Here is a 13,217-nt window from a genome sequence, read left to right on the forward strand (position 1 = left end):
ATTTCAACTGGTGAAGGAGAACCATACATGAGGCAGGGAGTCAAAGGTGAAACAAAGTCCATGTTGTTTATGTGCCCTCCACTCCTCAAACTAACTTCAGGGAACAGTTCAGGGGTCTTAGCCATTGAGGGCAAACACTATATATAAATGAATTCACCATCCACAAATAGGCGATTTTCAAGTGAGCCAGTTACACATTTAACTTAGCTTTCATAGCCTATGACACACAAAACGCTTAGCGTAAATCTGCCTCGTTGTGGATGGAGAGGTATCCACAATTCTTTTCATCATAAGACAGGACTTTTGTGAGGATTTTTGAACAATTTTCACAATTCAGGCATTTTGGAGGAATTTGAAGCTCCAGAAAAGTAAGGGTGTCAAAAGTATTTATCATGTCTTAATATGTTCACATTTCTGTGATTTTAGGTGTATGGAAGTCTTACCATGTTTGCTTCATGAGTATTTTGAAGCCATCAGGGCAGGTCGATGGGACAGGTAGGTGCAGGCTATTACTACCTACTCCCCAGATAATGGCTGATGAGTCAACATCCTTGTAGGGAACTTCTCCTGTCAATAGTTCCCATAAAAGAACCCCAAAGGACCTGAAACAGAGAGAGAAAACACAATTAACATTCTAAAATGGACATAGTAGATAATATATATACGCACATATATGTTTATACACAGACTCACAATCCTAGGTTAAGTAATGTTGAATGATGAAACAAAAATACAATATCAAAAGACAACTGGTTCTTGGGTATTAGTTTTAGATAACATAGTAGAATGACTTTAAAGATTAGAGTCCCCCTCATTAGTGAGTCGCAAACAATATATGGTTAAATATTCATAAACAGAGACAAAATTAAACGTAATACAACTTTTTAATACATTCACTTGTAGACATTCGGAACAAACTACAGACACCATGGTATACAGTATAAAAAGTGATACGCAAAGAAGGTGAGTGAGATAACTGCAGTCCCGACTCGAAAATATCACAAGTCTTTCAAAGACAGTCAAAGTTGGGAAAATAAGCGACGTTTCAGCCCCAGTAGAACAATCCACAAGTCATATAGGTACAAAAACAGTGTGTTAGTAGCCTTTTTCAAAGAAACAAGCAAAAAAAGGTGGAGTGACAGAACAGAGGTGTATGTATGTTGTCAGTGGCTAAAGTAAAGGTAGTACTGACAGTAACTGGACGAGGAATAAGCGAGTGAGAAATATCACAGGCAAGCACATTAAAGATCTCTTGTTAATAATGTCATGCAGTCCTACAATGCCAGTGAAATGGCAGGAGTAATATGCTTGACTGTTCAAACTCTACTCCAATTTGTGTCAATTTCCATAAACTGGTGCTCTGCTAGAAGAATGAAACTTGATGAGGAAACTGAGCTGTCTCCTTTTCCAGCACATATTGTTAGGCAACCACTTTCTGGTTCCATACTCATAAAAGCGAGGGTAACCCTACTGGGTCTTGCCTGTGCTTTGGGAGGCACACCTCCCACGCAGTGAGTTAATCCCAAAAAAAGATGCATTACATTTTTTAACTATTACTGTTAAATATTGAGCTTGTTTGAGATTGCAGGGAGTAAGGCAGGATTTGTAGAGCAGTGGTGACATATGTTGAAATTATCTGGCAATTTTCAGACCAGCTGATGTGTGGCTGGTAACATGTCAACAATAGGAACCTGTAACAGCAACCTTAAAATACATAATAAACATGCGTAAAGTAATTAATTAAATGTTAAGGGTCTGAATTCACCTGATAAATATACAGCAATGTAGAAGGTACTCCTGGGACATCACTACGACATTGCCTGTCTCCAAGAGACTCATAACCTTATCTGATCAATGAAGAATGAAACATACACAATATTCAGATGCAACATACTCCTAAGCAACCACTAAAGACAAAGAGTTAGACTTTCTACACAACAAGATCTCCGTTTTCTTCAACTAGTCTAGAAAATAATATAGACCAACATTTTTTTAAAGTAAAGGATGAACTGGAGAGCTCCATGTTAACTCTGGCAATAATCTACGCACCCAATGTGGGATAGGATACTTTTCTTCTGGATTTTCTGTTAAACTTCTACAAGTTTACTGAGACCAATATATATCCACTGGATTTCAACCTGGAGTGCAACAAAGAGCTGGAGAGATCAAAAATGGGAATGGTGCCTCTAATGCTTTCTTTAAAAAAACACAAGTTCTTCTCAACACTTTGGGCTAGAGACATAAATGGAAAAAGCTAAATGACCTTGAGATAGACACTGCACGCTTAAAGAGCTTATTCTAGAATGGATTATATTTGTATAAGCAACATCCTTTCACAGAACTAACACTGAACTTAGATTGAAGATATTTGGTAAATGGTGCCTACATGCTTCGCTTCTTATAGACTTGGTAGAAGAAAAAAAAAATAAAAGAGGCACATATTAAACAGTACGTCAAGCTCAATAACGGTACAGATGTATCATCCCTTGGTGTGTGGGATTAATGAAAGGCGATGCTTAGGGCAAGTTTCATTGATATAACGGTTAGACTTCTGGGACTCTTTGCCTTAGAAATAAAGAAACTGGAACTTGAACGGGGGCGCTAGGTGGCGCCAAACCATGATGGCCGTTCCGATGTAAGGCTCCCGACAGACTGAGCGCTTACACTCACTTTTTCATCATCCTCTCCAGTGCTGGCTACTCATGAATGGTCCCGGAGTGATCCCTGAACTGTGGTGAATCCATCGGTGCCACAATCTTACCGATCGGCCGAAGGGGTCGGGAGCTGCGGAGACACTTGCCTGGCGCCGACCACTGCTGCTGGAGGGGTCGCCCTACGTGAGCAGATCCGACTCGCGGGAGAGGCCGGTGCTTTGGGGCCTGCCCGCTCCGGACCTGCGGGCCTACACGCTCCGGCCGCCGGTCCCTATTTAGATTGGAGCCTGAGGAGACGGGCTCACGCTCTGCTGCCACACTTGCGCCTGAGGCCCCGAGAGTGCCCAGCCGCCTGCGACTTGGGACTACACCGCCGGACGGTGGAGCCGGAGCGCTGGGCTCCCGCCCCCCACCCCCTGCCTCTGCCTCTCCGCCCGCCTGCTCCTGACCACGAGGCGTTCCCCTCGGGCCGCTTGTGGTGTGCGGCGGGAAGCCTGTTCTCGGCGGGGGGCCCTCACGCTACAGTGTGGGACCTACAGATTCTGGTCCTGAGCCCCCCCCTCCCATTGGACCGCGGGCTGCAACCTACCTACTCCAGCTCCAGGGGGCCTGAGGAGCTACACACAAGGTACGGACTTCGCTCCCCCGCGCTGCATGCTTGATCATTCAGGGTGGGCCCTCGATTGACCATTCAGAGCGGACCCCCCCCGGTGTGCACCCCTCCTGGTCCCCCCCCCCCCCCCCCCCCCACGAAGACTCAACATTGTGCGACCCGCGCGTGCTGGAGGGGAGGGGGTAATCCTCCCCGTGACCCCCACTGCTAAGAGGCGGGACCGCTGGCAGTTGGCCTGCGGCTTTCTGTCCCCCCCCCTCACTCGGTCACTGGCCGCACTTGGGGGCCCCCTGGCTGGCGAGGGCCTGGAGTCGCTGTTACTACAATGCTGGGCCCCACCCTCGGACTCGGCTGTTTGCCCCTCTGTGATGGCCCCTGACTCTGTCATTCAACCCACTGGCTAGTTCATTTGCGGCCTAGTACCTGGGAAACACGTAGTGCTGTGGTCGCTCGCCTGCCTGACTTCCCGGTGCCTGCTGTACCGCGCCTTCGCTGCTCTTTGGCTCTCATCCCCTGACATCGGCTAACACCATCCCACGCCCTGGCCTCCTCTCAGACCGCGACACCGCGGACGCCACGGCGCGACATGGGCCGCAACGACGCCAGACAATCTAAGCTCCCCTTTGAAACCCACAAGAAAGCATCCAAAGCACAGTCGGAGGGTGCGGAAAGGCCGGCCACCCCCGTGCCCCAAGAAGATGAATGGAAAACGCTCCTGCTGGGCATGAGGCAGAGTCTCTCCTCGATAGACGCCAAGATCGACACCATCTATACCCGTATGGATGGTGTCGTCGCTAAACTCGAAAACCATGACACTCGTATAAAGGAGGCTGAAGACAGGGTCTCAGCGCTCGAGGATGGGGCCACCTCCACTGCCAAGCAAGTCACGCAGATGGACAGACTGTTGAAAATAATAGCGGACAAGAATGAGGACTTAGAAGCTAGGTCCCGACGCAACAACGTCCGCGTCCTGGGCCTTGCGGAGTCAACCAACACAGGGAGGATGGAAGTGTTTATGGAAAAGCTGCTCGTGGAACTGTTTGGGAGGGAATCCTTCTCCCCGCACCTCATTGTGGATAGGGCACATAGATCTCTTGCTGCCCGCCCACCTCCCGGGGCACCACCGCGCCCTGTTATTGCTCGCTTCCTCAATTACAGAGACAGGGATGCGGTGCTGCGCAGAGCGAGGGAAGTGGGCACGGTCACATATGGCAACACGACGCTCTCATTCTTCCCTGACTTTACCCCCCTCCGTACAAGAGGCCCGCCGTAAGTTTGTAGGGGTGAAGAAGAAACTCCTATCCCTGGACATTTCCTATGCCATGCTCTATCCGGCCAAACTGAAAGTAACGCATCGTGGCTCACAGCACTTTTTTCTGAATCCGCAGCAGGTGGAGGACTTTCTCAAGCGCCACCAGAAAGAACGATCCACAGACCAGGCTGGAATCCAACGCTCCAGGTCACAGTCACCAATGTCTCAACAAGACTGACTATCAGAGCCTCTGGTGTGACCATGACGACGCTGCCTTGAACTAACCACATGACCGAACACTGTAATGCTTGGTGAGGTACATTTTCTTATACTGTCTCAAATCTCACTGGAGAAAAAAAAAAAAAAAACCTCTGTAAGTGCTTGGTCGCCCACCTCCGTCCCATGTGGGGTAGCTGGGGTTCCCTAGCGTCCTGTGGGTGAAAGTAAGGAGGTGGTGGGCAGGTCTGGCGCCCCTGGATTTCCGTCCCCAATGGGTGATCCCCTACAGAACTTTATCGTATCTTTAGTTTTGGGGTTGTTGCTGTTAGGGAGGGGGGTGGGGAGTCCTAATTCCCGGCTAGTTGGGAATGCCGGTGTGGGTGGGGTCTTAATGTACCTTCAGGCAGTGGTAACTTATGGGCCACTTCTACAGTCTATTTGCACCATGCCACAACAGACTATTGTTATGTATTGCCGGCCTGTTGGGGTTGCCGGACAAGTTGGGTTCTTTACCTGTTTTAGAGCCCGCTGCGTAGCCGCGGTGGGAACTACTGAGACTTTGAGGAATGATATGATCAATCTGCTATGTGAAAGTCTTGCATATATTGCTATTACTGTATTGCTATTGTGGGCGGTAGGCTTGTGCTTCATTTGCATTTCCGGGATGGGATGGGTGACGTGAACAGTCCTCAACCGGCTTTGAACATTCAACTTGTTACTTGGAATGTAAGAGGCCTTAATAACCCTAGGAAACGGCGACAGATACTGGGGTATATGGACAGGCACGGGATCTCAGTCGCTCTATTGCAGGAAACGCATCTGGTGCCCTCTGTGTCCCCCTCGTTTGCTTCCCGATGGGCGGCATGCAGGGTGTTCTCTACTTACTCGAATTATGCTAGAGGTACCACAATTCTGGTTAAAAGAGGTCTGGGGTTTACACCGTTTGGCTCTGAGATTGATTCCTCGGGCAGATATTGCTTGCTCTGGGGGAAACTGCACGTACATACTGTTTTATTTGCCTGCTATTATGGCCCCAACACGGATGACCCTTCTGCCCTCCTCACCATGTGGGGCAAGATACAGACCCTAGGCATATCTCATGTTGTTTTAGGCGGAGATTTTAACACCGCGCCGGTCCCCGCGCTTGACCGGTCACACCCGCAAGCCGGACATTATACACACACGCAACGCACCCTGCTAGGTATAGTGGAAGATCACCACCTGACGGACGCATGGAGGCACTTGCATCCTTCTCTTCTACAGGGTACACACATCTCCGCGATCCACTCCACCTGGGCACGCATAGACTATGTCTTCCTTTCTGCTGGTCTCACCCCATGGCTTGTCAAGGCGCAACACCTCCCCCGCACCTACTCGGATCACTCCCCAGTCCTATTGACACTGCGCATTCCGCTGGATACTTCTCCTTTCTTGAGTTGGCGTCTGAACCCCGCACACCTCACAGATTCGGCCTTTAAGGCTGATTTAGAACAAGACATAACTGATTTCTTTGACCGCAACGTCAACTCTGTTTCAAGTCTCACCGTTGTTTGGGAGGCGTTCAAGGTTACAGTGCGCGGGTGGTGCATATCCAAAGGGGGTGGGATCCTCAAGGCCCTTCGTGGAGACCTGCGGAAACTGGAGGGGGAGATAGGCAAGCTAGAGGGCGAACTGGCCAACGGGACGGGAGGTCACGCAGTTCAGGCGCAGCTCAGGGAAAAGATTAATGAGTACACTGAAGCAGCAGACAAAGAATGTAAGTTCTTAGGGAAACCTTACACAGCTCGGGTATATGGAGAAGGAGATAGGCCAGGTAGGGCCCTCGCTTCTGCTATCAGACCACCCAGGCACAGTTCTTACGTCACCACACTGCTTGATAGACACGGGACGCCCCAAAGGGACCTCACTTGCCAGCTTAGGGTCCTCACAGAACACTACGCTACACTATACACCTCTCATAGACAGACGCCACTGGACCTATCTAAATGACACTGCTATTGCCTGGCTTGGCCCAACCCAACAAAAGTTTTTGCACCTGGAATTGGAAGTTGATGAAATTAAGGATGCCATTATGTCTATGAAATCAGGCAAGACCCCGGGCTCAGACGGTCTACCGATAGACTTCTATAAAGCTTTTATACACTTATTGGCCCCGATTCTTAAAAATGTGTACTATTCGGCCCTTGAGGAGGGAGTCCTGCCGCTGAGTATGCGGGAGGCCCTTATTACCTCCCTGTTGAAACCTGGTAAGCCCCCGGAACATTGTGACTCATATAGACCCCTCTCCCTGCTAAATACTGACGTCAAGATACTAGCAAAAGTATTAGTGACCCGCCTGAACCTCCTTATGGAACGCCTGGTCTTGCCGGATCAAGCGGGTTTCGTCCCAAATCGCGCCACTTCCCACAACCTCCGCACCCTCCAGGCGGTGCTGCAAGATATAGACCCCGATTGCGAGGCCGCGGCAGTCTTTTTAGACGCCACGAAGGCGTTCGATTCCCTAGAATGGGACTATCTCTTAAAACTGCTGGAACGTATGGGCACCCCCTTTAGCTTCCTTGATTGGGTTCGATTACTGTACTGTAAACCGCAGGCTGCAGTCCTCCTAAATGGGGCTCGCTCAGACCCCTTTGAAATACACAGGGGCACTCGACAGGGCTGCCCTCTCTCCCCAGTTCTCTTCGCGATTGCCATAGAACCCCTGGCTGCCAAACTACGTCAGCACCACAACCATCGCTCCCTTATCTACCCCGAGAGACAGTTACTCATATCACTATATGCCGATGACATGACCCTCTACATACACAAACCTCAAGAAAACCTAAACCCCATCTTGCGCGAGGTCACCAAGTTCGGTGCCATCGCAGGTGTACAAATAAACTGGGGAAAGTCTGCCCTCTTCCCACTCACGGACAAAACCCACAGGTTCCCTCTCGACTACCCATTAGTATGGGAAGACGAAGAACTGAAATATCTGGGGATACATGTCACCAGAGACCGGGAGGCCATTATGCGAGCTAATTACGGCACGGTTCTGGATAGGTTGACGGATAATATCACTAAGTGGATCCACCTCCCCCTATCCATGGCGGGGCGTATCTCGCTGCTCAAGATGGTTGTTCTCCCCAAGTTATTGTACCTCTTTACTAATATCCCCTACAGCCCTGGCCCACATTTCTTCCGTGCTATAGACTCTCAGGTGTCCCGGCTGATATGGGGAGGAAAGCAAGCCAGAATCGGACTCAAAACCCTCATGCTTCCATACCATCAGGGTGGCTTTGACGTACCTAACTTTCGCCTTTACTATGATTGTGCGCAGGGCCATTTTGCTGCGTACTGGCTGCATCCCCCACCCTTCATGGCGCACCTTGCTGTCGAGGACGGCTATATGCGGCCCGCGAAGCCATCTGGCTACCTCTACTTGGACAATCGAATCCCCGACCGCGACCCTACTACAGTAGATTGCACTGTGCTTGCATGGCGCCGGATCCAGTCGCGTATGGACGCTTCTCTCCTATACTCCCCTCACATGGTGCTCGCGCACGATCCCAGACTGAGTATTACCCAGGAGGAAATTGGACGTAGGTTGCTGACTAAGCTGGCATTGCACACGTGGGGGGATCTCTTCATTCAGGGCCGTTTCCGTTCCGCTGCACAGTTCTTTGGAGGGCATGCACCTACTGTGATGGACACTTTTCTTTACACACGGCTACGCCAAAATATTCGGGCGATTACGCCTGACTTCCCTGATGAACCCAACACGGTCGCCCCACTACATGCGCTTTTACAATCTGACACCCCGAAACACGTGGTGTCCATGTTATACAAGCATGCATATACTGCCTCCGACCCCCCGCTGCTGAAAGCTAGGCAGGCATGGGATGGGGACCTTGATGCCCCCCTCTCGGATGAACAATGGGAGGAAAGCTGCTCCCACACCAACGCGGTTACGGGCAACGCACGCCTCCGCCTAGTGCATTTCAAATTCCTGCACCGCCTTTACTATACACCTGCCAAGTTATATCGCTTTGGACTACGGGACAATGATCGCTGCCTCCGTTGTAAAAGTGCTGAGGCGGACTTTGCCCATCTTGCCTGGACTTGTCGGGATGTTGCGACATACTGGACTGATGTGTTCGGTGCCTTGTCCGACATGGTGGGATTAACGCTTGCTCCCTGCCCCAAAGTAGCTCTGCTGGGGCTAGCCCCACCCTCCCTTAAGAAGCATCGTAAATTTTTTGCACTAAGTTTCTTACTGGCGAAACGCCATCTAGCCTGCAGGTGGGGAAGGGGACGAGCCCCCAAATTTAAGTCTTGGCTGTCAACCATGTCCACTTGGCAGGAACAACTGCACAACTATGCGGACCTGCTGCCCCATAAAATGCGTCCCAAGGACCTATGGGGACCCCTCACTGACTATCTTCTCCGAGCACAGGACGACGACACAGAAGAACCGGACAGTTAACTAAATCCGGCCCATGCCTCATAATGGATCCGTCTGGGAGAATACTCAATCCTTACCACAACCCTCCCCGTCAGACCTCCTTCACCCCCCCCCCCACTCGTCCAATCACCCGCACGGTGACCTCCACGAACGAACATTATACCATGTCAGGGATAATTGCAGCGGCACACACTTGCATTGCAGTAAACCTTTCGTGACAGAACCCGAGCCAACCTGTATACGCCACACCACTAGGGGCTATGGGCCTTCTCGCACATTCCATGCACGTTTCCCAACTACAAATGCTCACGCAGGGCTTGCCCGTCACTTGCACGCATGGAGCACTTTCCTGACCGCAGACACGTTACCTAACAGCTCGATTCACTCCCCCTCTACAGTACCCCTTGCCAGGGATTGCAGGGCGCTATACCTACGCCTCAGCCATTCCCCTGCAGGGAATTTTTCCCTCTGCCCGCTCTTGCTCCGGTCATTACGCTGAATCACATACTCTGTATGGTGGACATACATGAGGGGGAGATTGTACTGTTGATTCCTCACTTTTGTTCTCAGGTTTTGATGGTTGGAGGGTGGGGGAGGAGGGTGAAAACAGAAAAATAAGAGACCTCTGATGTCCAGCTGCTGAGTTATAATTGCTCTGGAACATAATTAGTAAGATGACGTAATGTACATGGCCTTGTTCTACTTTTGACGCGGCCGGCCCGAAAGGGTTGTAGGCGACATGCTGTGTTTAACGAACTGTCTCCACCTAATTGTGCTTTGCTGCTGTGTTACTACTCTAAGCTGCTGCCGGCCTGCTATCTCAGGTTGTAGGCTGACGAGGCTGTGTAAGTTCCTTTTTTTACACCTAATAAAGGTCTTGGGGAAAAAAAAAAAAAAAAAAAAAAAAAAACTGGAACTTGAACTAAAAATGAACAAGTATCCAGGCAAAACTACTTCACTTAAATTGTTATCCGAGATCTACTGTGGTGAAAAGTCAGAACTAACTCTGCATCTTCTAAAGAGACTCTCATAAGAAGGGAGTAATGTGGCGGGCACAAACTTAGCAAAATAGCCAGCTCACCACATACAATTTACTCTCTGGGTAAGTGATAATTTGTATTAACAAGCATTTGCAATACAATAGGTCTCGCATTAGGAAAGTTTAAGCTATTGGTACTGTAAATGACAACGTTTTTATTTATGTGTTGGTTTTGAAAATAGCGAAATTAATAGCTTTGTCATTTACAATGGCAATAGTTTTAACTTTCGCAAATGTGACACCTATAGCATTTGTAATGCAATATGTGTTGTATTTACGTGACCTAGATGTATTGATATTACAAATAAAAATGGCTTTACATTTTTTAAAGAATTAATACTGAAATAAAAGTTATTGTAATTTATAATGGAAATAGCTTTTGTAAATATTTAAAGATTATGTTCATTGTATTTTATTGTGACGGAAATCCAAGAACAGAAGTGAAATATTAACATTTTTTTGTGACATTTGTAATAACGCTTGAAACATTGAGAGAACATATTTGAACCAGTTGTTGTTGAATGGTTGCACATATTGATGCTGTGGTGGCGCTGAGTGATGTTGTGGTGGTGACGAGTGATGCTGTAGCGTTCAGTGATGCTGTGGTAGCGCATACTGATGTTGTGATGCCCCTGAGTGATGCTGTAGTGGTGCTGAGTGATGCTGTAGTGATGCGATAGCTAGATAGAGTGAGTGCGATAGAGAGAGTAAGTACGATAGATAGATAGAGGGAGGGCGATAGATAGAGGGAGGGTGATAGAGAGATAGAGGGAGGGCGATAGATAGAGGGAGGGCAACATATAGATAGATAGAGTGAGGGCGATAGAGTGAGTGCGATAGATAGATAGACAGATAGATAAAGTGTATTTATGTTGCATTGAGTAGAGTGTAAGTAAGAGGTGTGTAATTATGTTGCATATAATTATGTGGCACTGAGTGGTATTTGGAGTGTATGTTCCGTTGCAGAGTGTGTGAGGGTGCAGAGTGTGTGAGGGTGCAGAGTGTGTGAGGGTGCAGAGTGTGCAGTGTGTGTGAGGGTGCAGTGTGTGTGTGGGTGCAGTGTGTGTGCAGGTGCAGTGTGTGTGCAGGTGCAGTGTGTGTGCAGGTGCAGTGTGTGTGAGGTTGTGGCATGTGAGGGTGCAATGTGTGAGGGTGCAGTGTGTGAGGATCAGTGTGTGAGGGTGCAGTATGTGAGGGTGCAGTGTGTGTGAGGGTGCAGAGTGTGTGTGGGTGTGGTGTGTGTGGTGTGTGTGTGGGTGTGGTGTGTGTGTGTGGGTGCGGTGTGGGAGCGTTGTGTGTGTGGGTACAGTGTATGGGTGTGGGTGTGGGCGGTGTGTGTGGGTGTGGTGTGTGAGGGTGCGGCGTGTGCGAGGGTGCAGTGTGTGTGCGAGGGTGCAGTGTGTGTAAGGGTGCAGTGTGTGTAAGGGTGCAGTGTGTGTGAGGTTGCAATGTGTGTGAGGGTGCAATGTGTGTGAGGGTGCAATGTGTGTGAGGGTGCAGCGTGTGTGAGGGTGCAGTGTGTGTAAGGTTGTGGTGTGTGAGGGTGCGGTGTGTGTGAGGGTGCAGTGTGGCTGCAGACATGATCTATTAGCCATAAACAGGACCAGGCAGCTGTGTTCAGATCTTAAAGGGAGTAAACTTTGCAATGAATGAAGAAAATAACAGATAAGCTGTGTGTGAGGGTGCAGAGTGTGTGAGGGTGCAGAGTGTGTGTGTGAGGGTGCAGAGTGTGTGTGTGTGTGGGTGCGGTGTGTGTGTGGGTGTGGGTTCAGTGTATGGGTGTGGGTGTGTGCGGGGTGTGTGTGGGTGCGGTGTGTGATGGTGCAGTGTGTGAGGGTTCAGTGTGTGAGGGTGCGGTGTGTGTGAGGGTGCGGTATATGAGGGTACGGTGTGTGAGGGTGGACAGCATCAGGGGAGGTTCTCATCCCTTATGTCTCAGACGTGAACAACCACCTAGATAATTCAAGCAATTTCTGGTGCAACCCTGGCGTAGCACAGGTACATTCATTCCCAAAAGGCAGAGTGGGTTCAATGAAGGTTCTTGATATCAAGGCACTATGGAACCTTCCTGCGGTTATCGTGGACAATACACTCATGTCTTTAGGATGTCCCCATTATGAAAGTAATATTCAGGCCAATATTCCCCCAGAACGGGGCTGACTGAAATGATTCTCAAACATATAAGGATGCCTGACCAGCTGAAGCCCCGTTCTGTGGTTTCCCTACATTTTGACTAAAAGTGTGACTTGTCACAGCAAGTATGAAATGGGACTGTGAACCTAGCCTCCATTGCTAAACCCTATGACAGGTAAGCCAAGGAGGCTACAGTGGTTTTATTTATAGATGTAGCTGTTTGGTAAGGCACTGGTTGTCATTTTACGACCACTTACGGGGACTTAAGCCAGGCGTTTGCAGTCTACAGTATCTACGTTTGCGGAAGTGCAGACCACGTCACCTATGCGATCGCAGGTGCAGACTTTAGGCATCACAGCTCTGGCACAAGCTGAGAACGGTTCCGAAGGATCGAATTACTGTAATTCCTGCAGGGGCGTGGATTTCTATTACCCATCCGACAAAACCCAGATTTCCTATTAGCTCTTAAGGGCAGTGAACTCTTTTCCGCATGTAACTGTGCAAGTGCAACCTGTTCTAACCAGAGCCCTGCTGGGAACTCGCCCTACACAGGTGCCTGCACAGCAACCATGTGAGCTAATTGCCGGTCACCGTCGTGTTATGCAAGGCCTGCAGCACTGGCAGACGCGCTCCGCTGTCCCTCTGTGTACTGATCATTTCTGAAGGGACGGGAGCCCCCTGTCGAACTCGCACTTGCATGATTTGGGTCAAACCACATGAGTCAGCGCCAGGCCTTTGCTGCCGACCGAGTATGTATAACGGAAGAACGCCAGGCACCCGGGAGCTGCAGGCCAAGCACATGGCAAACGCTGCTGGCACTAATCCAAGCAATTTGAGGAACATTCCCTTCCTGTCCCTTCAGC

At 49.5% G+C, this 13,217-nt stretch overlaps 1 protein-coding gene across 2 annotated transcripts in view; it reads right to left on the reverse strand.

The window, feature by feature from the left end:
• Positions 1-13,217, reverse strand: part of MAP3K13 (mitogen-activated protein kinase kinase kinase 13) — a 624,460-nt gene that overhangs the window by 139,733 nt on the left and 471,510 nt on the right. For both annotated transcript variants that reach the window (XM_086955435.1, XM_086955436.1), the window contains one exon: positions 444-602. In XM_086955435.1, coding sequence (XP_086811561.1) covers positions 444-602 — 159 coding nt within the window. The remainder of the gene's footprint in view (positions 1-443; positions 603-13,217) is intronic.

Source organism: Lissotriton vulgaris, chromosome 2_1, assembly GCF_964263255.1.
Source record: "Lissotriton vulgaris chromosome 2_1, aLisVul1.2, whole genome shotgun sequence".
In the NCBI taxonomy this organism is placed as follows: Eukaryota; Metazoa; Chordata; class Amphibia; order Caudata; family Salamandridae; genus Lissotriton; species Lissotriton vulgaris.